At 38.1% G+C, this 27,012-nt stretch overlaps 2 protein-coding genes across 5 annotated transcripts; both read left to right on the forward strand.

Annotated features, from left to right (window-relative positions):
* Positions 1-1,518: 1,518 nt before the first annotated feature.
* LOC309496491 (uncharacterized protein) lies at positions 1,519-11,664 on the forward strand. Of its 2 annotated transcripts, none has more exons than XM_082166474.1 (12): positions 1,519-1,602; positions 1,813-1,881; positions 2,129-2,227; positions 2,347-2,445; positions 2,728-2,862; positions 4,800-4,934; positions 5,051-5,119; positions 5,213-5,307; positions 8,262-8,388; positions 8,580-8,697; positions 8,782-8,858; positions 9,370-11,664. In XM_082166474.1, exons 1-12 carry the CDS (start codon positions 1,528-1,530, stop codon positions 9,481-9,483), a joined length of 1,212 nt encoding a protein of 403 aa, XP_082022600.1. In that variant the 5' UTR covers positions 1,519-1,527; the 3' UTR covers positions 9,484-11,664. The 2 variants fall into 2 exon arrangements, with proteins under 2 accessions (XP_082022600.1, XP_082022601.1); XM_082166475.1 differs by having other exon boundaries at positions 1,813-1,866.
* Positions 11,665-12,303: 639 nt separating this feature from the next.
* On the forward strand, positions 12,304-24,003 carry LOC309475982 (uncharacterized protein). 3 transcript variants are annotated; one of them, XM_082139029.1, is made up of 10 exons: positions 12,304-12,579; positions 18,207-18,397; positions 18,736-18,856; positions 18,983-19,089; positions 19,203-19,265; positions 19,557-19,640; positions 19,772-19,909; positions 20,337-20,557; positions 21,331-21,490; positions 21,855-24,003. In XM_082139029.1, exons 2-10 carry the CDS (start codon positions 18,208-18,210, stop codon positions 21,902-21,904), a joined length of 1,134 nt encoding a protein of 377 aa, XP_081995155.1. In that variant the 5' UTR covers positions 12,304-12,579; position 18,207; the 3' UTR covers positions 21,905-24,003. The 3 variants fall into 3 exon arrangements, with proteins under 3 accessions (XP_081995155.1, XP_081995156.1, XP_081995157.1); XM_082139031.1 differs by lacking the exon at positions 12,304-12,579 and adding an exon at positions 17,530-17,695; XM_082139030.1 differs by lacking the exon at positions 12,304-12,579 and having other exon boundaries at positions 17,528-18,397.
* The last annotated feature ends 3,009 nt before the right edge of the window (positions 24,004-27,012 follow it).

The following is a 27,012-nucleotide window of genomic DNA, read 5'->3' on the forward strand; positions in this document are numbered from 1 at the left end:
TTTGGAGTCAGAGATATAGAATATGGGCCATTGCCTTCTCAATATTTATTACTTTAGCTTCTGATACAGGACATGTTCATTCTCTTTTATAGAGTATTTGTTCGTTACCACAGAAAACCGCTTGTGTGTCCATGTTGAACGTGTTTCTTATATGTAAAAACTAAAGTAGCCTACAGTACCTAAGCTATTTTCTGTAAATGTGCGAGACTTCCGGTTCATTACCCGCTATATGGAAATAACGAGATGAATAACAAAGTGCTGTAAATAATAAAAATATTTGTGCTACAAACTAGTGTTTACAATTATGACAAATTCAATACATCAAAATATCAAGAAGCATAGCAAGCTTTTTTGTACAGCTAGAAATAACTATAAGCGGATGACACCGGAAGCCAGACACATTTCATTTATAAATGGCCGTGCCCACTCTTCTGTGAAAAATAAGGTGGATACCATAGGCAAAAAAAATTCTCCTAAAAAGGTGTTGATAATGTGAGTTAGTTTTTTTTATTATTAGTTGTTTTTTTTTGCCTCTGATTGATTTGTTCTTATCATTCCTTGCAGGATTATCAGAAATGCTGTCGCTCTTCTACCACTTGACACCATCACTACCCTCCTCACCTGGCCTTCATCCTCACCTGTCTTGCTTTCTTTCTAAGTTTCTTTTTTACCTGTTCAGGATCATTTTTGCATGAATTGAAATACATGAATTGTTCACTGATCTTAATTAAATATATATTGTTAATTAGTCTTCTTTTAAAACAGATTTTTATTGTTGTATTATATTACATTATTATTACTAATGTATTGTTTAAAAATACACAATAAACCTTGTTGTGCAGTTAAAGCTTCAATTGTTCTTTTTTCTATTTCCCATTAACTGTTAAAATAATATTCCTACAGATTTTCTACATATTCTACAGGTAACACAGTAGCACTATAAAAGTAATAAAATAACATTTCATAACTGTATAATACTATACAGTATTATTAAAAATCAACGGTGTAATACTGTGTTTTAACGCGGTAAAAAATTACAGTAAAATAATGTATTTAATTGTACAGTATGCTTAACAGTACTGTATTTAGTGTTACAGTAATTTTACTGTTGAATGAAATACAGCAACTACTGGATAATTGTTGCCAGTAAGTTAATGTTAATTTGACAAGAAATTTTTTACAGTGTACATTTTCAGAACTTCACTCAAGACAACCATACACAAGGCATAATGGAGAAGAGTCAATGGGACCTAAAGAAAATCCGTTTCCAGAGGAGGAGGTTCAAAAGACTGGATGACTTTGTGACCATCTACAAAAAGATGCACTGCTCCTCGAGTATGCAGATGTGGAAAGATGCAGAAAGAAAGTATGCTACTTAATGTTAGTTCAGTGAAAGCACTTAACTTTGCAGTTTACCCTGATCACAATTTAAAAATGATATGCTTGATTACAGATATATTGAAACTGTGCAATTATGTGGGTTTGTGTTTGACAAAATATATATTTTCCCACTCATATAAAGTGGAAATGGAGGTGTGGAAGAAAAGCCGGAAGCGTAAAGGGGTGTACGTTTCACCATTAGTGATGGACCTGTCATTTAAGGTAATTATTAAAAGCTGTAATGATGTTGACATACACAAACACATTATGATTTTAGGCACCTCTACATTCTAATTTTGTAATGCATTCTTTTTAGAATATAAAATGACTGAAGTAACGGTCAGACAACAATAGCCTCAACAGATGTTGTTACAAAGTATTTTGTTTGCAGTCATGCTTAGTTAATTTTACCTCTGTTTTTTTTTTTTACAGAAAAGAAGAGAGAACTCACCACTCTCCACTCCATTACTTCATGGACAACCTGAAGTAATCCAAACACAGGTTATTTTAGTTAAACTCTTTAATAAAATATAATTTTAATATAAGTATTATATGCATGCTTTATTATGGTAAAATTAGATATTGTCATTATATTGTTATATACACTCTTAAATGGTTTAATTCGTCCGTATTTTACATTCAAGTTTTGCATTCAAGATCTATAGTACATTATTTTATTATTTATTTTTCTGTGATGTGAAAATATGTAATAGAAAGGGCACATTAATCTTTCCATTTTTATTAATAGAATTCACAAGACATAGTGGATGTGGATGGATCATCACATGTGACCATGACTGAACATCAGGAGGACACAAAGGGTACCAACAATGATCCTCCATCACAGGTGATGTTAATAAAATAAATGTATTGTCAGGACAGTGAGTAATTGTTCAGATGTGTGATGTAGAATACTCTAAAAGTTTATCACTTAAAAAAAAAAAAAAGATTTACCATTATAAATAGAATTCACAAGACATGGTCACATGTGATGCTCCATCCACATCCACTATGACGGAACATCAGGAGGAAACAAAGGGTACCAACAATGACGCTCCATCACAGGTGATCTTAATAAAATAAATGTATTGTCAGCACAGTAAGTAATTGTTTCAGATATATGTGATGCAGAATCTTCTAAAAGTTTTTAAACTTTTAAATAAGTTTATTTAAACTATAAACTTTTAGAAGAGACTTTTTACATCAAATTCATTATTGCAGGTTTGTGTGACAGTAAATCCAATATTACATCACAGCACATTAGCTGTTTATGTAACCGTAATTGTCAGATACTGTATATGCACACATCTATAGAGTAAATAAATGTATTGTCTTCTTGACCTTCAGATAAAAGCCTTGTGGGAAAAAAAGGACACGGAAGTGGTAATTTCTGTGTTTCCCTCTCAAATAAGAGGGAACAGCTATATAGTCCACCACAGTGAGTTCCGGTCACTTAAACCTCACAGATGGCTCACAGGTGAGGTATGTAGGCCAAACAGTACAGCAGCATTATCATTAAAATACACTTAAAATGGACAAATGTAGTTACATTGAAAACAGTTGCAGTTATTTCTAATTAACTTAACACATTAATGTAATAACAGTGTTATGCTGCCCTATAGGGCTGGGCGGTATGACGGTATATATCGTTACCGCGGTAGAAAATGTCAACCGTAACAGATTTTTTCATTCCGTGATACCGCGACATGTAAATAAGTGGGCGTGGTTAACTCACATGCAGCGTGCGAGAGACTGAGACACTGAGATTTGTCAAAGAAACATGGAGAAAGCAGATCAAGAGGATCCACAAAGGAATTACGTTTTCTAAAGGGTTGTTGTTAACGTGATATTTTTCGGGGGGAAAGGCGCAGCAGTGCGGCACCCGTAGGCTACAGTTACAGGAGTGCACGATTGCAACGGGGAAAGCATGAAGCTACTTGACAACAACAGTTCATATATCAATATCGTAACGAATAGAAATAACCTAAAATAATGTATAGTTATCATCTTTCTGTCTCTTATGTATAGTTACTTTTTAAACATGAAACTCGCATTCAGTATGACACGAGAGCGGTTGCCGTGGTAATGATCAACCTGCTTGTTAAAGCAAATGTATAACATGTTAATCCTGTATCTGAGGCAAAATTACTAAATATGCAGCGCGAGTTATATATTTCTAACTCCAAACAATTGGCCACTGAAACAGCTGATAAAATCTTGCTTCGATTCAATGCGTGATTACAGCTCGTCACTCAAATGAACCGATCGCATTTTACTGATGCAAAAGACGCGCGCGTGCACACGCACTGAGAGGGAGCGCGGTGCGGTACGTCAGTGTTCACCGAGTTATGTAAAATAATGACGCAGTTACAAGGTGTGTATAATTTACACTAACTTACTTAGTCAACACTAACAGTAGCTGCTGTTCGGTTTTCATACTGCTGTTCTCCTAGTCACTTATGAACTTGACGCTTCTGAACATCTCTTGATTAAAGCTTTAGGTGACGGGTTGCCAGATATCACAAAAAGAACAAAACAAGCCCTTTAAAAGCAGACATGGCCAAAATGTACCGGGAAAACATTTAAACATAACTAGTATTTACTATTATCCTACCAAATTAAAAGGAAGTAATTTATTAGTAATTTATTATGAATAGAATAGTTCAATATAAAATATTCAGATATTATAAACTGATTGATGAAGTAAAGCAATAACATGAGATTGAAAAAATATTCAGCAACACTTTATTTAAAGTTGAATTGCACCTATGAGTTGTATTTAATATCAATAAGTTGGGGGCAGTTCATCTAAAAGTTGATGAGAGTGTTTTGTTTACTATATTTAGCTATTAAAAATAGTTTACCAAAGAAATCATTTACCAAATAAAAGAAAAAGAAAATTCAAACAAAGTGAAGTACTTTTCATTTCTAAAGTATTTGAGTTTATTTATTATACAAAGCCCTTTTTGTCGATTTTTCGAGAACAACTACAACTATAAATAACTATATCGTGAAATATATCGTTACCGTGAAATAAAATTAGTCATACCGTGAAACCGAATTTTGGTCATACCGCCCACCCCTACTGCCCTAATATAAATCATTTAAATCATTCAATATTTGTAAACTGGGAAAGTTTTAATGCAAATGCCAACAATTATAAAATTGGTCTAAGCCAGAATGAGCCATTACAAAATAATGTCACTTGTTTGTCTTTGTACCTAACCCTGAACATAGAAGAGATCGACTTATAAAGGAGACATTTTTGCTTGCCATCCTTGGAGGAACTTGAGCATGAAAGGGTTGTCCTTGCAGCCCGACTCAAGCTCTCAATCCAAGCTAAAACAAATGTTTTATTTAAAATAGGCTTATGTAATGAATTCTGATGTTTCTCTCTGTTTGAATTTTAAACATGTTAGATCATCAAGTGTCTCATGCATCACGCTATTAATGAATTTGTTTTGGATAAAACCATATACATGATGAACCACTACACAGCCAATGTGATCCTCACTGGGGATAGAACAGAAGTAAGACGACAAAGTTTGTCAAAGGTACATCTTGTTTAGGAGAGGTTCAAATGGGGACGCGTTTCATAATAATTTAAATGTGAATAAATATTTAAGTCATTTCTGTGATATATTATTGAAATCATTTTTATGTGCAACAGGTTAACTTTGATGATTACAAGGCTGTTGTATCGTTTGTTAATGTTGGAGAATTGCACTGGAAGTTTCTGGTTTGTTTATTTAACAATTTATATTTATGTACATTCACATTGTTTCTGTTGTTGTGTATGTGTTAAATAATGTAATTTTTCTTGTGGTTACAGTACATCAGTGCAGCAGAAAGCTGTGTCTATTTTATTGATCCAATGCCAAACTCTGCAGAGCAGTCGGATTCAGAACTTGCTGCCCATAAATTCTGGTACTTGTGCAATTTCAGCTATTATCCCTAAACCGAGATGGAATGCACTATATGATTGTCTAAATTCCAGTGCAGGCATTAAAGGACTGTAGAGAGATGGGCAGAGTGTGCAGTAAAAGTTTAACTATAGAGACAATGGTCAAAACAGAGTTACAATTATTGAAAACCAGCCCTAAACACTGGATAGATACTGGTAGCAGTGGTAGCGACTGCACATAAAGTTCAGGAGGAGTCATTTAATCCAACCTATCACATTCCAACAGCATATAAACTCTTTCAGCATCCCTCCTCTTGATTGATTGATTGATTGATTGATTGAAGTCTTTATTTCGAACATGAGAGAAGAATATGTAAAATAAAATACAAAATGTTTAAAGCATTTTTTTTTTTTTTTTTTTATAAAAGAAAAAAAAAAAAAAGAGAAAAAAATAACACCAAATAAGCCGTAACAAATTACAATTATTTTTTTTTATTTTTTTATTTTTTCTGTGTGAACATACTTCTATCTCATGTGCGAAAAGGAGTAGGAAGAAGCTAAACTTATGTACTCCTACCCCTTTAATTCTTACATTCCTTTAAATAACAATTTTTTATGTTATTATTATTTTTTTGTTATCTGATATCACATACACACTTATACACACATCCATATACACATCCATATACACACATGTACACATACATATACATACATGTATATACATATACCTATACATACATACCTACACATTTACATACCTACATACATGCATCAAAGTGACCACTAACAAATATTTAAATCATAACAAAGGAGCACTCCTACTTTCACTACAGTGCTTCTTGATACTTCTTGAACATGTTTTCTTTAAACATTTTTTTGAAGAGGAATATGTTAGGACATTGCTTTAAGTTTTCATCTAGTTTATTCCACAATTTAACTCCGCAGATTGATAAACATAATCTTTTCCTTGTTGTTCTAAATCTATTAATCTTAAAATTTCCCCTTCCCCTTAAGTTGTACCCTCCCTCCCTCTCTGAGAACATCTTTTGTATATTCCCTGGCAATAACCTATTTCTTACTTTAAACATGAATACTGCAATTTGATATTCAATTTGATCATGGTTAATCTAGACTGCAAAAATAATGAATTTGTGTGTTCCCGAAATCCGACATTATGAATAATTCTCATTGCTCTTTTTTGCATTATAACTAGCGGCTGTAGTGAATGTTGGTAAGTGCTTCCCCAAACCTCTACACAGTAAATCAAATAAGGTAACAATAATGAGCAGTACAAGATTCGAAGAGATTTAAGATCCAATATATGCTTAGCTCTTGCTAGAACTGCAATGCTTCTGGACAGTTTGTTTTTGATGTATTTTATGTGAGGCTTCCAGCAGATCTTTTCATCTATGATCACTCCAAGAAATTTATTTTCATGTACTCTTTCTAAGTTAACACCCTCTATCTGTATCTGTGCTTGATGAATTGACTTACAATTTCCAAATACCATAAATGTAGTTTTACTCAAATTTAGTGATAACCTATTAATGTCCAACCATTGTTTTATTTTCTTAAATTCTGAAGTGATTAGTTCCAAGAGTTGCTGTAAGCTGTCCCCTGAACCAAATATGTTTGTATCATCTGCAAATAATACAAAGTTCAATACTTCAGATACTTTACAAATATCATTAATGTATAATAAAAATAACTTTGGTCCCAACACTGACCCCTGTGGAACACCACAAACCATGCTCAAACATTCAGATGAATACTCTCCTATCTTCACAAATTGTTGCCTCTTCTACTCCTTGTGTAATATTTAGGACCAGCTAAAAAAAATTCTTCTTAAATCTTTATTCTATTCAAGAAAATTTGTAATCCACATTTTAGGTTGATATCTCAAATAAGCTTTTAGTAAGCTTTTGTTTGGACACAGTACCAAACTTTCCATTAGATAACATATCCAGGCTCCATTGGTGACCATACAGACTCTTCCATTTCAAAATGCTAAGCGTGATCATCTGAACCATATCATTTTCATACAATTTATGAAATGGACATCCTGTTCAGAAATGGTATGGGTAGTTGGCAGTAATTAAAAAACTATACAATGTAGTGTAGAGAAATGATTCTCTGATAACCAAGGCACTCCTTAATTAAAATGTCTTTATTACAATCCAGGATTAAATGAGGAGATAGATTATAGACCTTTTCTGTGATTTTGTAATATTGTTTTTTCTTGTGATTACTTTCTTTTTATATGTATTGTGTGTATGCATGAATATATGCATGCTACCTGTTGCTTGTGTTTTTTGCTTACATTGTGACCAACAGCTTTAGTGCTGAGAATCATGTGAGAGGCATGTCCTATCAATGTATGCATGAATGTATATGCATGCTATTTGTTGCTTGTGTGCTTTTTGTTTATTTTTGTGATCAACAGATTCAGTGCTGAGAACCATGTGAGAGACGTGCCCTAGCAATGTATGCATGATATATATACGGTATGCATGCTATTTGTTGCCTGTGTTTCTGTTTATTATTGTGATTTATAGCTTCAGTGCTGAGAACCGTGTGAGAGGCGTGTCCTAGCAATTATCTGTAGACCTTTAACACTGATTGCCAGCACCTGTGTGTTTGCTTCTACTTGTGTGTGTTTGTCCTTATAAGATCAGTTTTTCATCTGCTTCATTATGCCCTGCAGGCTCCATGCGCTATGCGTGGGCTTTTTAAAGTTGTCCAGTTAGACATGTCAATTTTGTAATAAAGACATTTTAATTAAGGAGTGCCTTGGTTATCAGAGAATCATTTCTCTACACTGCCTCTTAGATGTTCTACCTTGGACCGAAGAGCACCCAAATCAAACTCAAAAGGAATTGAGCATGCCATTCATCTTGAATCTAAACTATACAATGTAGATTTATGAATAATTGTATAATTAACATTTATAATGTTACATCTTATTGTCACACAGTGAATACTTTCAAACCAGGACGATCCACCACCGAACAAGAGACTGGGTGAATATTCAGTTCAAAGGAGCTGTTATGAAACACCCATTTCAACAGGATGGATTTAGCTGTGGTGTGATCGTCTTAATGGTACAATAATTATTTTTAGTGAAATACTTGTATTCTGACAATGATATGAATCAATTAGCATTTATATTTGGAGTCAGTATGTGCACAGCCTATCCCCATTTGGTTAAGAGCTATTTACAGTATTTAAATGATTAGCCAACATATTTATCCAGTCTTTATTTCCTTTTTCTTTTTTCCCTTTTTTTTTTTAGATGGCAAAGGCAGTCATGGAAGCATTTCCTCAATTGCCAAACATGGATTTTGGGACCTCTAAAAAAGACATGGTCTGGGAACGCAAGGCTTTGGCACTGCAAATACTTCAAGCATCAGGTAGCAGGTTTTTTCATATGTGTTCCGATTGCCATATTTAAATACTTAGTCTAAAATTTGCATTTGCATTTCCATTTCCATTAGTGTTCAATGTACAGAGAAACTGCTCCATGTGTTCGGCGTCTAAAGCACCAAGTCCGGGGCCTTCCATGACTGACTGGGTAAGGTGTTTATAATTGGTGGTTTTGTATTTGCATATTTTGGCTTGAACAGAAAGTGGACATTAGCTAGGAAACAAGGGTATAGAGAGATTGGTAATGATGTGCATATACAAACATAATAGCACAGTTCAGAGATTTCAGGGATTAAGTTGATTTGCTAGAGTTGTCAATGGAGTTAGTGTTCAGAAATGTAATTGATTCTTTATCAGTGCTTCACAGTACATTGCAGTCTTTGAAATCATCTACAAAAGCCAAAATGATGCATCTATCTCTACACCTTGCTCTTTTCCTTGCACTTGCCCTCTGGCAGCTGTCAAGCTCATTTTAAGAACTATTATATTGCAGATTGCCAAGTAATCTAAATAATAAATGGAAAACTGTGTGACAGTAGTGTAACAGTTGGTGAACTATTAGTAAACTTGGGGGAGTTGAAAATAGCTTTTATGCAGAAAATCTGTTTGAATGAAAGTCTTTATTTTGCAAGTTAAATGTTCTATTTGTCCCTCTCCAGATACAGTGTGACAGCTGTACAAGGTGGTTCCATGCACAGTGTGTGCAGATGAACACAGTACAACTAGAAGAAGCAAACAACACAGCCTGGGATTGCTGTTTGTGTGACAATTAGTTTTTTTTTTCTTTTCTTTTTTTTCTAATAAACTTTCATAAGCACTTCTCATTTTTGACTATTACAAATTGGACTTTTTCCAACTTGTCCAACTATATTAAACAATGAAATCCGTTGAACATCATTACAATCACTGACCATAATAACCTCAACCATTTAAACTTTTCTTGTAACAACCTGTAGATATCGATATTGTAGACTGTTTTTGTATTTAATTTTATGGTCTTTCTGTAATTTCCTCAAACTCTACAGTAAATATTGATATGGACCGAAAATAAGTTTTTATGTTTTATTTTTCTCTAAAACTCCACAGTAAAACCCTTTGAAAATTGATTTGGACAGGGTGATGGTCATCCAGAAAAAGAAACTATTGAAAATGGCATGTCAACTCTCTAGGATTTTTAATAATGGCAATACAAAATGCAAGAAATGAGAAATGTAATGTATTTTGACAGACTTTGCCTTTATTTTTCTCTAAAACTCCACAGTAAAACCCTTTGAAAATTGATGTGGACAGAGTGATGGTCATCCAGAAACAGAAAATATTGAAAATGGCATGTCGACTCTGTAGGAATTTTAATAATTGCAATACAAAATGCAAGAAAAGAGAAATGTAATAAATCATTTTGACTCTTTGCCTTTATTTTTCTCTAAAACTCCACAGTAAAACCCTTTGAAAATTGATGTGGACAGAGTGATGGTCATCCAGAAAAAGAAAATATTGAAAATGGCATGTCAACTCTGAAGGAATTTTAATAATGGCAGTACAAAATGCAAGAAATGAGCAATGCAATAATGTATTTTGACACTGCCTTGTGCCTTTATTTTTCTCTAAAAGTCCACAGTAAAACCCTTTGAAAATTGATGTGGACAGAGTGATGGTCAGCCAGAAAAAGAAACCATTGAAAATGGCATGTCAATATAGGAATTTTAATAATGGCAGTACAAAATGCAAGAAATGAGCAATGTAATCATGTATTTTGACAGACTTTGCCTTTATTTTCTTTAAAACTCCACAGTAAAATATCTGCGAAAATAGTTAAACTGAAAATAGTTCAATAGGTTGCACTTGTTGTTCAGTCAATTCGACGAATAACCGCTGAAATACAGATCTTTCTCAGCTTTTTGGCACCTCCATGTTTCCGTGCCGTAATTCCGACGAGCATCAATATCTAGACGGCGGCTGGCTTGACCGAGCGTTTCCAGATGACGGCTCACTTGACCGCGGTTCTGGATTTGTGGATGTTTCCCCGGTGACACCTGCTTTCGGCTACTGTCTGCCATACAGACCAGGTTTTGTTCATTAAATGTTCTGATCTGCCTTTGCTTTTTATGTGTTATTTATTATACTTAAAATAAATTTGTATATTCGTTTATTTCTTTTTTCCCCCCACAAATGTATGACTTGGAAGTGCAATTTGATTATATGCAGTTTTAATAAAGTTGAATTAACGAAACCTTCTGTCATTTTTACTCTTCAACGTGTAGGCTACACTTGCAGGTGTTGATAGCCCCATTAAATAATAATATAGATAAAAATAAACGATAAAAAGTATAATTATCTAACAAAATACACCATATAAAAATATTGTCAAAACGTCGTCTCTCAGTTGCTGGCGCAACAACGTTGCTACAGCCCTGTCAAGTCTTAAGGGATACTTCAGGATTTAGCATTAAGCTTTGTATTAGTAGAAAACCTGTAGTATTTTCGAATTACCGTGCTTTCCACCCTCATATCCCCCTGAGAGGAGAGATTTATGTATTTTTTGTCTGGAAAAAATCCTCCGATGACAAAAATCGTCATTTTGCGTCATCGGAGGATTTTCTGTCCAGAGGCTAAAGACCACAGTCAGTAGTAGGGGCTGTTCCGCATGTTTTCAACCCGCCTATAGAGGGTGGGATCTCACTCACAGAATGTACACACAGTCAGCCGCTAAGCTAACAGGCTCTTGTTCTGTGGAGAAAGCTGAATAGTAGGAGAAAGCTGAGTAGTAGGGTTTACCATCCTCCTTTTCCCGGACTTGTCCGGCGGGCGAGATCGTTCAAAATGTCCAGGATTCAGCTTTTGCTTTCTGCAGTCGCCATTCATTGTTTACATGCACACCTCTTGTTTCAATCTAACTGAATTCATTCCGATCGGTGAATCTGAATGTAGTGTTTACATGAACGCTAAACAAAGTGATCGGCGTTTTAACATTGCTAAGAAAATTCCCGCACCTCCGTGAGAGATGCGAGACCGGCGCGTCTCAGTAATGACGCCGCGGCCTCGCGCCGTTCTCCCGCGGCCGTCAGCCTAGTCCTGCTCGCCACAGTAAACATAATGAATGGCGACTGTAGAACGCAAAAGCCGAATCCCAGACATTTTGGGCGATCCCGAAATCCCAGGCAGACTCGTCACGGAGACTCACTGGTAGTGGTAGCCTAAAGGCCCGTACACACCGGGACGAATATCGGCGCGCGTTATTTGCCAGCGTTTTTCAACGCGTTTATTGTGTTCACACCCAAGCGTTTTTCGCTGACGATGAGCCGAGTGAACATGCAAATTCATTCCCTGACATTAGATGGCGCTTAATGTAAAACAGAAATACAATACCACTCCATAACAGTCTATACTCTGCAATACCACTCCATAACAGTTCTCTTTTAACAAGATTTTTGTAGTCGCTGTCACGTTTGTCATATAGTTCTTTATTCCGACACCAACGAGACCAGCAGCTCTACATTCATCTTGCCTTGCATCTTCCTCGTCATTTCTTCCCGGCAGTGTCTGTCTATGGGCAGTGTAGACGCTACTTGGCGTATATCTTCTTCGCTGTTCCCACACAGCAGGAGACTCCTATGCGGATCCGCGTTCAAGTCGCCAAACCCGCGTGACTGTCAAATTCGTTTTGGCGCCGCCCAGAGGATCAGCTCCGCCTCCGGGAGGCTCCGTAAATTCTACTGTCAAACAGCGGGTCCTGAGCGGACCCATGCCGGATGCTCGGACGCGGACGCGCCTTTTACTGCAACGGTTGGACTCCAGCACGTCACCAAGAGCCGATTTATCAGTCGAGAATATTTTTTGCTGTGACGCGGTTGTGTTGAACCCTCTTTTGAGTAAGTATATTGATTTATTGATATATTGCGACATTCACAGTAAACATTGTTTTTTAAATCACTGTATACTAATGATTGTAATGACGTTGTTTGATATTAGGACAACTTTAGAATGTTCACTTAATGGTTTAGCGCTAGCTTCTAGCTAGCTGTGCATTATTTAGTTTGCATTTTGCCAATTTTTGTCTCGTGTGTGTGTCAGCCATCCTCTTATATAATGAAAATTAAGTTACAGCATTTTAATCACTGTTTGAGTCGGTTCAGACAACTATGCCGCCTATTTGAACGTCAAACTCAAAAGTGCGGGCTTCTGCTAATGTTATACCGTCTAAGTTACATTGAAACCATACCTTGTGAACATAAACATTTCTTGTGTCGTCTGGGGTCTGATAAACAGTAACGTTAAGTTAAATTAATCAAATTCAGTGTCCACAATGCTATATTTTCCAATAAGCTGTAACGTTAGCTGTAGGGATGGGACGGTATGAAAATTTCATATCACGATTATAGTGACCAAAATTATCGTGATTATCAATATTATCACGGTTTTGTTAAAACGAGATAAAAGTGTTAAAAAATAACTGATGCTCACACTAAAAACAGTTTAATATTTGAAAATCAACAAACAACAAATAAAACAAGCAGCTCTATGCATTTTTTCAAGCAAGATTATATTCTGTGGCATTAATGACCGTCGTCAATAGCAACGCATCATAACACAGCGCACATCCATGTATCGCAACGGACGCGCACGCGCTCTCTCGTTTCATTCAAATACAACTTGCCGTCTTGCGTCTCCGTTCTTGGGTGATTGTTTTGTACGCTGTACAAAATGGATTTATAAACAGGTAAGATTTAAAACATTAATCTCAATTCAATATGTCCCCGTAATTGTGTGGTAAAAAAAAAAAAAAAATCGGTGTAATAAGTGTACAATGATAGTCTTGTTTGAACTTGTTCGCTCGTCTTTGGCTCAAAGCCACTTGCTGCGAACTTTTATTCGCGGAAGCTTCACGTTTATTTCAAGTGAGTGAGATAAAATATTTCAACTCAAAACAACATTTTGTGCCCAATTATTTCCCAGACGTAGTTTTTGGTAAGTTTACAATTGTGTTCGCTATAAACAGTGGGTGATGGTCACACAAGAGGACTCGGCAGATTTGAAGTGTAATTTCCCCCATATTGTAGTGACCATCCTCGATTAAGTTTCACTCAGGACTTTTGTAAAAGCCAAAATATGACCACACCTCAGATTTGGTCCTCTTAAAACGCTGAAAAATCTCCCGAGCACGGCCACTGCCTTTCGCCATTCCTTCTCGAATAAAACAACAACAACATTGCGCGCTGCGTCAGACTGTTGCTGGCTGGACAGGATTTACAGTGAGTTATTAAAATCGCGATAATCAAACACGGTTTTAATGATAATTACATTTTGAACGATAATACTAACCGTCAGTACATTTTATCGTGGTTTAAATAGTGAAACCGGTAATCGTCCCATCCCTAGTTAGCTGTCATATTTCACGGGACCTGTGAGTGTGGATTTCATGTCACGGCTTTCGTCGCTGTTTGTCACTTTCCCTATAGGCAAATATATTATAATATATTATATACAATATACTGTTATTTGGTTGCCATAACTTCGCGAGTGACGACGTCTTGTCACTGTTAACGTTAGTTGCTCGAGGGAGCGGATAACATTTCGCTTGAGTTCAGTAACGTTAGAGCAGACAGCTCTGCTGAGTCGTGTAATTACGACTTTATGACTTTTCATAAACAGCGGAAGGACACCAAATGACTTTTATATTAATTACATTTATTCATATAGCAGACGCTTTTATTCAAAGCGACTTACAAATTAGAACAATAAAATCAGTTAAACTAACAGTAATATACAAGTGTTATGACCTTTCTCAATTAAATTTGTGTTCCGAGAGGTCTTGTATTACGGGAAAACTCCTTTTCTCGAGAATATTGAAGCCAATTTTTTTGTGAGTAAAGTTGCATAGCAGACACACGAGCGTCTAGAGCGGTCATTGGCTGTGCTGCAGCAAATGCTGCACGAACCTATGGCGAGGCGGCTCAGACGCTTGAGCCAATCAGGGCACTTCCCGCCCTGGCACGTCCTCCCCTTCCGGTCGACAGCCTCTATGCACGAACGCTGCTGAATATCTAGGGGAAATTTATAATTTCAAATGTAGCTTAATGTTTGTTTTTTTGTATCATGTCTATGATCTTCGTTACTTGATTTATATTTGATAAACCTTTTTTAATAAAATAATTACTGATAGAAGTAGGCCTTGTTTATTTAAATAAGTAAAAGAAAATTATATAAATTGAAATAATAACTTATTTGCCTAGCTAAAAGCGGTATCCACCTCCGACTTCTGTTTATTAACAGCAGCTGATGTCCGGTTTTATTGGCAGGTATGGTCAGCTCAGCTGCTGATTTTTCGCAGAACCCCCTCTCATGACATAATATTGTTACAAATCAAAGCCAATGTTTCAAATCACAAGGCCTGTTATACATCAAACAAATATTAGGTCTTCATGAATACCTACTTTTTAGATATTTTTTTTTATTATTGTTAAATGAATACCAACTTAATATAATTATTTTCAAACAAACAAAGGAAATGTCAAAGCCAAGCAGATAGTCCACGAAGGCACGAATAAAACGTCCCAACTGGATTGAGATTTTTTTAAACATTAATTTTCAATGTAAATCTAGACCTATTCATGGGGCCGAATCAAGAAGTGCATCCCAAATTTTAATGTTGCTCTATTTCTCTGTTCTTGTCTAGTTTGTAGCAATGAAACAGAAAACACCACAATTCAACAATGTATTTATTTAAATGCAACATTAGAAACAATGATCAATTTTACACACCTGATTGCAACTTGTCGTTCTTGAAAAAAAAACCTGCAACCTGTCTTTCTTGAAATTTCTCTCTTAGAACAAAAATGAATAGAAAGACTGTGCCTGTCTCCTTATCAACCGTAAGGCGAAGGACACGTGTAGACGTTCAAAAAAGGATTAATCAAATTAGGACAGACATGACTGACATGACTGATATGGACATGACAGGAATTGTGGCAGATGACAGAGTTCTTTCTGAGAACACTGCCCCACCCTCTTCAGCTGCACATGCAATGCCAGAGGTGCAAGTGTTAACTGAAGAGGACATGGAATTGGAGGCAGATTTTGGTGATATGTATTGTGATGGGGATGGGACATCAGGTTCGAATTCTGAAAATGATGATGACCTAACATCACTTTCCGATAACATTGCCAACTGGGCAGTGAGTTTTGGCATTTCCCTTGTTGCGCTGACTGCACTGCTGAGTATACTCCATATAACCCATCCCAATCTGCCAAAGGATGGTAGGACCCTTCTCAAGACAAAAACACATTATGCTATTCAGGAGAAGGCTGGGGGGAACTACCATCACTTTGGCATCCTTCCCTCTTTGAAGGCCACTATAAGCAAATATGCCAAAACACTGACAGAGGGCATGACATTGGGGCTGCAGATTAATATAGATGGTCTACCTTTATTTAAAAGTTCCACTGTACAGCTGTGGCCCATCCTTGGCTTACTGGTTACCGTCCCCATGAAGGAACCTGTGGTCATTGGGGCCTACTGTGGACCGAAAAAACCTAGTTCGGCCACAGAGTTCCTATCTGATTTTGTCAATGAACTACAGGAGCTAGAGGCTGGGTTTTGCATTGGAGATAAGAACCTTAAAATGAAGCTTCACACGGTAATCTGTGATGCCCCTGCACGGTCCTTTGTAAAAAAAACAAAGGCCCATAATGCTTACCATGGGTGCGATAAGTGCCTACACCCAGGGCAATACCAGAACCGGCGTATGACGTTCCCTGGATCAGAGCACCCCCAGAGAACTGACATCTCATTCAATATGAAGGTTGATGAACTACACCACCACGAGGGGCCACATCCATTTAAAAATGTGAAAGTTGGCATGGTATCGCAGTTTCCCTTGGATTATATGCATCTAGTGTGTTTGGGCATTGTAAGGAAACTGCTCCAGACCTGGCTCCGGGGTCCGTTAACAGTAAGACTGCCGGCATTAATAGTAGACAGGATGTCAGGCAAACTCCAGTCAATGAGGCCCTACGTGCCAATTGAGTTTGCCAGGAGACCACGGTCGCTTAGGGAGTTGGACCGTTGGAAGGCGACTGAATTCCGACAGTTCTTACTGTACACTGGCCCTGTGGTGCTGGCAGGATTCCTGGACCGGAACATGTACCACAATTTCATGCTCCTGTCAACTGCTATATCTATTTTGATAAGCCCTGAACATCTCAACCTTGCTGACTATGCTGGACAAATGCTAAAATCTTTTGTAAACCATTTTGGTGAGCTGTATGGGACAGACCAGATTGTATACAATGTCCACTGTCTGGTCCACCTGGCAGACGAGGTGAAGAGGCATGGCTGTCTGGATTCTTTTTCAGCATTCCCATATGAGAACCACCTTGGGAAAATAAAAAAACTCATTAGAAAACCGGAGTTCCCTTTAGCTCAACTCATTCGGCGCCTTTCGGAAGTTACAGCTACCAAATTGGATGCTGATGCAGACATTAGACTGAAAAGGGAGCATTTTGTGGGCCCAATTGTTGTTGGCATGGGAGTAAATGCGCAATATGGGGAAATGCGAGTTGAAAGGTGGACCATCAAATTAACAACAGGGGACAACATGTTTCTGGTGGGGGATAAAGTGTGCCTTATCAAAAACATTATCCAAAATGATAATGGTGTGTACGCTATTTACACTGAATTTTCCCGGCAGTCTCCATTCTATACATATCCCTTCAACTCCGACAGAATGAACATATTTGTCATAAATGATCAATCTGATGAGCTGAAGTCGGTTGAAGTGTCAGCACTGCAACAGAAATGTGTAGCCTTGCCATACAGGGATGGTTTCGTGGCCATACCCCTCCTCCACTAAATGAAAAAAAAAACAAAAAAAACACACAAATCAGTTCAATCAATCAGTTTAAACAATCAGTTAAAGTTAAAAACTCTAATAATATAGTTGACTACTGACTATGACTTCCATTACTCTGTCTGGATGAATATTTGCTGTAAGTATTTCACAAAGTTGGTATTTTTCCATACACTGATTACACCCATAATTTCACATTTTCAAAATATGAGATGACATATTATCCTGTAAAAGGCAGAGTAAGGAATAATCTCTTAACATCGAAATAAAATGCCAGGGGAAATGATATTTTATGCTGAATTTAACATGCAATTTGATACATGTCCCACCTTTCTCAATACAATAGACTATAATTACTAAATTATTAACATTATGCAATGATTTTTTTTTATGAAACAACACCCCAACACATTCTGCCAAAAAAATTGCAATAGTACCCTACTTTACAGTTGTGCTTAAGTTCTACCTAGCTATTATGACCTGTACATTTTCCTTCCTTATACTTCTTCCCACCCTGGGGCACCATTCTAGTTAACTTTCAGGCTATCTTACTTGCTTATTTGTATACACTTTACACTTGTGCATGCTTTAGTCATGTTATTCCTTTTTGATGATTAATAAATACCCCTTTTCTTTCTTTCTACATTAAGGATGCCTTTTCACCTAATTGAGTTCCAAGCAAGCAAGGACATTGCTGTTGTTCCAGTTGATTGGTATGATGATGGGATGGTGTACTGGCCCAGCTTTAAGAGCACTGAACGGGTGAAAAGGGCAGCCGCTAACAATGAGAAGCATGAGCCAAACTGGCCAAAATATGACGTAAAGATCGTCAGAACTTGTGGTAAGCCAATTCATAAAACTCTTGTTTAAAAATAATTTCATGGTTGTTTCTCCTTCTGCTTGAAATAACGTATTATTTCTATTTTCTGAAAATGCCCATGAAATTGTCTTTGCCTTGCATTGTTTAAAATATTCCATATATATCTACTGATGCTATTCTTGGTCAGGTCTCTTTTGTAAGAGATATTTTGTGTTCTCAATGAGACCAACCTGGTTAAATAAAGATGATAATAATAATAATTATTATTATAATCATCATCATCATCAATAATAATAATACTCTGTGCAGCTCTATAGCTAATTTGAAACTCATGTTCATTTTAACATAATCAATTTTAGACAACTACAAAGACGCCGTTAGGCTAATGAATCAGTATCAGACTGGCTGCAACACCTCTGACCTACAGTCTGACGCAGAGCAGGAGGGGGAGCTGCCGGAAAAAAGATTCAGGAAGCCAGTGTAAGTGTGTTCTGTTCTGTTTTGTTTTTGTTATGTTTATGCAGTAATAGGAAGGTTCTTTCCCGTAACATTCAAAAATAGACCAGAGATGCTTGTACTATGTATATTTGGCAATTTTTTTAACAGCCATCATTTTGGGGACTCTGATGAGAGTGAGGAAGAAAATGGTGACTTTGCATCTCTGAGGATGCCTGGTGTATCAGCTGAAGCCTCAAGCCAATTGCACTGGCCGAGTAAGGAATAATCTCTTAACATCGAAATAACATATCATAATATTAATATTAAAGATATGGTTAACATTCTTAGTGCTAAAGATATTCCCCTCTCCTTGTATCCATACCTTTAGCTCCACCATCTCGCCGAGTGCCAGGCAGCAGAGTAAATTCTCAACCTGGAGAAAACTGTCTAGGTAAACACTGTTCTCCGAAATAATATTGAATACAGTGGCCCCATCAATATTAACACAGCAATGGTCACTCTGTTTCAAATTAATAGATTAAATCTGCATTACCATCTCAGATTTTCAATGTCAATCCATTCATGGGGTTGAAATAGGTAGAATACCAAAATGTTGAAACATAAATTCATGTTTAGCATGACCAGAGATTTTTTTGTTTGCCATTGTTTGCCCTGTAGCTTGCAGCCTTGCAGACTACCATGGTTAACAGATCACAGCCATTTACCAATTTCTCTCCCTTAGCACCTGACTATGGGGCAGGACAGCAAAACCCTTTACCACCTCAACTCCTTGCACCCGCATTTACCATGCGCAGAGTTACTCAAGGTAGGGACTGATTTCTGAAATATTAGTGAATAGAAAGGCCCCATGTGTATTATCAGTCATGATTAACAGATTACTACCATTTAATAAAAAATGTCCCCCTCTCACACACCGCTCACCTCACTATGGATCAGGAACGGCAGTCCCTCCACAACTCCCTCCACCCCCCACACCAGCCCTCAACATGCGGCCAACAGAGGAAGCCTGTCCAAGCCTGACATATAGACCAACATGGCGAGGGGGAAGAATGGCTGATACCATTCCCTGTTCTGGTGAGCAATAACTGACAAATACTAGAGGGTCATTCTGTGCCAAAAATTTTGGAAAAAACTCCCACAGCCATCACACATTTTCTTCAAACTTTGACATTTATTCATTACATTTACATTTATTCATTTAGCTGACGCTTTAATCCAAAGCGACTTACAATTGCTATATATGTCAGAGGTCGCACGCCTCTGGAGCAACTAGGGGTTAAGTGTCTTGCTCAGGGACACATTGGTGTCTCACAGTGGATTCGAACCCGGGTCTCTCACACCAAAGGCATGTGTCTTATCCATTGCGCCACCACCACCCCTAGTTATTGACAATAACTTTTGTCATTAACTAATGTCAGTATTATGAGTAATGAGGATAAACACTGAAACATGATATATTTTAATGCACTACATTTTAGCTATATTTCATGTTTGTCAACAGCGGCTGAGGTCCACATCCTTAGCCTGCTGGAAACAATCAAACAACAACAGGACCAGCTTGTGGCAAAGGTGAACTACCTCACCAGCAGGCTGAACAGCACCCCGGGGCCAGATGTCGAGATGCCTGAAAATATCCAGTTTCCCCTGGAACAATTGGAGGCAGTGGAGGCATTCGAAATCTTTTTAAAAGAACCATCAAATGGCCCAGCTCGACAGAGAGTGGTGAGTTTTCTTATTTAATATGAATGGTGCCATTAGGTTTATTGATTGTCCATGATTATTGCAAATATTCTATTGAAGCAGTGGTAAGATTCTGTCTGTGAGCGACAATCTCCCTGGTTTGACATTAGCTGCGTTTCCACTGTCGGGCCAGGGCTTTAAAAGGGTCGTACCGGGCTAATAGCCTCGGAAGTGACAGTGGAAACGCGACTGGCCCTGGCACGCACTAGCCTGGCTCGACCCTGGCCCGACAGTGGAAACATGGCTAATGTGTTTAAAGGTGACACAGGTCCATGAGGGTGTGATCCAAGTACATGTTTCATGTTTCACGAGTTCACACTTACAATTAGAGGGGGTAAAGATTAATGTGTATATGGCGTGCTGTCCGGGGAGAGGGCTCCGAGCTCAGAGTTCGGCCCAAACACAGAGTACTCCCTCCGTATGTAAGTAGTTAGGACTATAAGTGTGGAGAAGGGGTGGCAGAGGGATGCTGCTAAACTGGCAATGGATTGAGGTGAGACTGCTGAATCTATACACCTCTCCACCCATGTTAATTATCTGAATGTGCTCCTCCCGAACTTTAATAAAACATCATTTAGAAGAATTTTTTTTTTCTTTAGAGACAAAAGTAGAAACATAGAAGTTTTCTATCTTTTTCTACATTTCTGGACACTTTCAAAAGGAACACAAATATTTTAAATGCACCTTTAAATTCAACTTGAGCTTAGAAATGTTTACCTTGCTGTCTATTTAAAAAAGATGCCTTTGCCTTTTAGATTTCTTCTTTGGCCACCATTGGAGGCCAGGATGTGAAGAGGGTGACCTGGAACATCCTGGGCACGATCTTCACAGATGAGGTGTCTCATCAAATTAACTGGAAGGGGGCTAATAACAAAAAGTCATTCAATAGGATGACAACAAAGACCTTGCTTTTCAGTAAGTATATAATTCAAAGTAATATTAAATATGTTGGAAGTCAATAGTTTGTAAATGTTAGGGCAGCCTTAAAAATCACAGCAACCATCTTCCCAATATGACAGTGTAGCCTTTTTTTTAGACTGGATCCTATACCATAGACTTTTTGGACGTTTGATGTTCTCTTTTGAACTTTATAATAACGTTCAGTTTAAGTCATTTATAAGTGGTTAGTTATTGATGAACTAATCATTTAGAGAAAGGAGAAGTTCTGCTCTGTGTGTCGTTGTGAAGATCTGTATTCCGCTGTTGTTGTCCTGTGGTAAGAGAAGACTCAGTTATTAACTGCTGAATTCTGTACTCACCATTGTTGTTCTATGAACAGAGAGACCCAGTTATCCGCCGCTGCATTCTGCCATTACTGTCCTGTGGTAAGAGAAGACTCAGTTATTAACTGCTGAATTCTGTACTCACCATTGTTGTTCTATGAACAGAGAGACCCAGTTATCCGCCGCTGCATTCTGCCATTACTGTCCTGTGGTAAGAGAAGACTCAGTTATTAACTGCTGAATTCTGTACTCACCATTGTTGTTCTATGAACAGAGAGACCCAGTTATCCGCCGCTGCATTCTGCCATTACTGTCCTGTGGTAAGAGAAGACTCAGTTATTAACTGCTGAATTCTGTACTCACCATTGTTGTTCTATGAACAGAGAGACCCCGTTATCCGCCGCTGCATTCTGCCATTACTGTCCTGTGGTAAGAGAAGACTCAGTTATTAACTGCTGAATTCTGTACTCACCATTGTTGTTCTATGAACAGAGAGACCCAGTTATCCGCCGCTGCATTCTGCCATTACTGTCCTGTGGTAAGAGAAGACTCAGTTATTAACTGCTGAATTCTGTACTCACCATTGTTGTTCTATGAACAGAGAGACCCAGTTATCCGCCGCTGCATTCTGCCATTACTGTCCTGTGGTAAGAGAAGACTCAGTTATTAACTGCTGAATTCTGTACTCACCATTGTTGTTCTATGAACAGAGAGACCCAGTTATCCGCCGCTGCATTCTGCCATTACTGTCCTGTGGTAAGAGAAGACTCAGTTATTAACTGCTGAATTCTGTACTCACCATTGTTGTTCTATGAACAGAGAGACCCAGTTATCCGCCGCTGCATTCTGCCATTACTGTCCTGTGGTAAGAGAAGACTCAGTTATTAACTGCTGAATTCTGTACTCACCATTGTTGTTCTATGAACAGAGAGACCCCGTTATCCGCCGCTGCATTCTGCCATTACTGTCCTGTGGTAAGAGAAGACTCAGTTATTAACTGCTGAATTCTGTACTCACCATTGTTGTTCTATGAACAGAGAGACCCAGTTATCCGCCGCTGCATTCTGCCATTACTGTCCTGTGGTAAGAGAAGACTCAGTTATTAACTGCTGGATTCTGTACTCACCATTGTTGTTCTATGAACAGAGAGACCCCGTTATCCGCCGCTGCATTCTGCCATTACTGTCCTGTGGTAAGAGAAGACTCAGTTATTAACTGCTGGATTCTGTACTCACCATTGTTGTTCTATGAACAGAGAGACCCAGTTATCCGCCGCTGCATTCTGCCATTACTGTCCTGTGGTAAGAGAAGACTCAGTTATTAACTGCTGAATTCTGTACTCACCATTGTTGTTCTATGAACAGAGAGACCCAGTTATCCGCCGCTGCATTCTGCCATTACTGTCCTGTGGTAAGAGAAGACTCAGTTATTAACTGCTGAATTCTGTACTCACCATTGTTGTTCTATGAACAGAGAGACCCCGTTATCCGCCGCTGCATTCTGCCATTACTGTCCTGTGGTAAGAGAAGACTCAGTTATTAACTGCTGAATTCTGTACTCACCATTGTTGTTCTATGAACAGAGAGACCCAGTTATCCGCCGCTGCATTCTGCCATTACTGTCCTGTGGTAAGAGAAGACTCAGTTATTAACTGCTGAATTCTGTACTCACCATTGTTGTTCTATGAACAGAGAGATCCCATTGTGCCTGATAAAAGGAGCTAACGTTAGATGTGTAGAAACTGGGGTGATACAGCTTTTAACACGCTGCACGCGCTCCCTTTGCGCGCTGGCTTTCGGCTCATTCAAACCAGCAAATTTGAGACGAAACGCGCTTCAGGTGTCTTTCACTTATAACGTACCCATGTCTCAATGGCAGAGACCGCAATATATCTTTATTTGACATTTCTAATTCAAAGTAAAAAAATGTTGTTTTATCAGTCATCTCCATCTTCAACTGCTATGTGTTACTATATTTCGTTTAATATTCCATCTCATACCATAAACATAAACATATCTGTCTGTTTTATTACAGGTGCTGTGAGGAAAAACACAGTGACACGCTCAGCCACGGATGCGGAGGTCACAAAGCACGCCATCAGGTGGTTCAACCTGGCGGCAGATCGGGCAACGAGGAGACGTGTCCCGCCTCCATCCACACAAACTGAGTGATAGAAGTGATTAACAATAAAACATTTTTATTGAACCTCTTGTTGTTCACTCACTTTCTGATAGTTTAGCTGTGCATCGTGCAGCATTTCATTGAAGTTGTAGCCTAATTGATAAAATATTTTATGTTTGCACCGACCTTGGCCTATAAAGCATTAAATTAGGTTGACTGCAAAATGAATGTAGATTAGCCAAGCCAACATATACTTAACAAAAACTGCATAGCCTTTAACCTACAACTTTTCATAAATGTAAATGTCAATTTCATATTTCCATTGAGTAGTGATTACTTTTGTACAGTAAATGTATGTCTTGTATTGGAACTTTTCTGTTAGGACTATAAATATTGTTAGGTTAAAAATACAAGGCAATGCAATGCAGATTTTAAGCTTAAGGTCTATATGCTGTAGTAACATAGGTTACTTAGGCCTAGTGATAGTTTTGGGTTTTATCCTATAGTTTAGTTAATCCTATTTTATCCTAGCCTACAGAACAGAAGGGATTTTAAAAATGAGATAAACGGGTCCAAAATGGACCCCGGGCCAAATGAGCCACTATTTTTTGAGTCCGCGGCGGATGTGTATCAATAATCGCGGATGCAGAGCGGAGGCCGTACGGAGCCACGGCGGGTCCACGATCCGCCTTCATTGCGGATCCGTCACTGCGCGCAAGTGGACGCCGATACGGGTCCGTTTCGCGGGTCCGTTCCGGAAGCCGCGATACCTCCGCGGCCGATCCGCCGCGGAGTCCTTTTGCTGTGTGGGTTACGTATGTGTGCTCGGCAAGACCGTTTTGTGTTTGAGCGCCCCCAAGTTGTGTTTTACTGTAACTTCAGAAGCTCCAGACACGTGAGCAAAAGCGCCAATCTCATTGGTCGGATAGTTTTTGACGCGGCGCGTCAAACCAAAAAAACGAACCCGAGGCGTTTAAAAAAAATTACGCTTTTACGCGTGGCGTTTTTCGCGTCGGTGTGCACACTCACATTGGCGCCCTTTGTTTAGTCACGAGGCGTTAAACGTCGGCGAATATCGCGCGCGAAATTCGTCCCGGTGTGTACGGGCCTTAACCTTGTTGTTTTCAACTGCGCTCTCTTACCGGTAGGCGTGGCCTCCTAGGGCAGCGAAGCAAGTGCATTCTGGGAGTTGTTGTCTTTCATCCACATAAGCCAAAAATACATTTTCTGGCTTTTCTCAGTCTAGAAAGCTCCAAATTAAAAAAATTCTTCACATTTCTTCTACATAAATGACCTATTTTAAATACACATTCATCTTTCCAGACGTGAAGTATCCCTTTAAGGCCTCATTATGCTTCTGTCAACTCCACGGCAATTCTACGTTGTTGCAGTGTTGCAAGCACGTAGACAGCGACGTTGCCATAGCAGAAATGCAACGTGCCAGAGACGTTGCCACAACGTAAATGTGTTTGCTGGGCTTAGCCTTGAATCCCGCTTAGCCTCATAGACAGTATATTTAGCCTCGAAAAAGAACTGATGATGGAACAGTTTGATCTTTCAGCTGACAAATCAGAGGAAAGGGGTGTTTCATTAGATTAGATTTAGATTTTTGGATGGAACTGTTTTCTAATTTTTCTACTTTCAATATTAAATCAAGAAACGACTGAACGAATGATACACGGATTCAGAAGCTCGAGATTTCTTTAAGTGCTGATGCTGTGCTGAATTTCGACCCCTTGCCAAATTATTCCCCCTCGATGAAGTCCGTAGGCTACCTGAATGCCTAATCCAAACCCCACCCCTAATTCTAACCCCTCCCCCACAACTAATCCTAAACCTACCAATGCTATTTGGCGGGGGTCGAAATTCGCCACAACACCGATCGTAAAGAGTCATAAAGAGTGTCCTTGAGGAACATGGTGGAATACCACAATAGGCTACTTAAACCCTGCACGAAATATTATAGCACTATACCAAAATATGTAAAGATAAATCTTCAGTGTCTTCATTTATTAAAAATAGAAACGAAAAGAAAAGAAAATAAAAACACGCCTAATGCACATTTCTTTGATCTTAATTTTCTTGAAGTGAGCCTTGCTGTATTTTTGTGTAATTAATTAAGAGAAAGTACACCGCAGTCTTACTCAACGAAGGTGACTTAAACGCGCCTGCCGCCGTAAACACGACTTCCCAGTAGGACTTGAACGGATGATAGGCTATATGACAGTCTTATGCACTTCCTTCCTGTCGCCTGACCGCACTTTCGAGTGGCCAAGACCGCAAGTGTGGGTATTTGGACAGGGCATTGATGAGCCTTTCTTGTCCACGAACAGAGAGGAAACCTATACGTAACATCAAACGAAAGCTATCGAAACATTCACTGAGCAAGACGAATTAAAGTGTTTTTACTTTTACACAATTTAAAATAATTTAAAATGTTTTTATGACTCATGCTAATAGCTTTATTCTACATTATTTCGAGGTTGCAGCAGAAGGCACGAACAGAGCGAAATGTTAATTTATGAGTAGCCTAACGTTATTAATTAATGCGACTGAAAATTTAATTGATAAGAAAATTGATTGCAATAGAGTCAAAACATGCCACGATTTTACATATGTCCTTGAGGAACATGGTGGAATACCACAATAGGCTACTTAAACCCTGCACGAAATGGTCGAAGTGCTCTGGAAATGTTGCAAATATAACAAAGTTATAAGAGACGCGGGACAACTGTTGCTCTCTTTCCATTCAACCGGAATATCTTTTATTAACAACTTCATTTCAACTTTATATCTGCATTCAAGAATTATTACTGTTATCTTTTGTTGCTCTGTATTGAAACACAGGTAATATCCATAATTGGATTTATGAAGTCACATTCTCTTCAAAAGTACATTTCCACATAAATGTACATTTCCACTTATCAGTTTTCTCTTACCATAAACACATTTTTTCTCTAACCATATTCTCTGGTATCTCTCATTAAACGAGTATTTCTGTATTCATTATACCTTTTGTAAGTGTTCACTTAATATAACAGAATAAATCCCATTTGCAGTTAAGTTAAATTGTATTTACATTACATGAGTACA

Source organism: Leuciscus leuciscus (genome assembly GCF_965113295.1).
Source record: "Leuciscus leuciscus genome assembly, chromosome: 1".
In the NCBI taxonomy this organism is placed as follows: domain Eukaryota; kingdom Metazoa; phylum Chordata; class Actinopteri; order Cypriniformes; family Leuciscidae; genus Leuciscus; species Leuciscus leuciscus.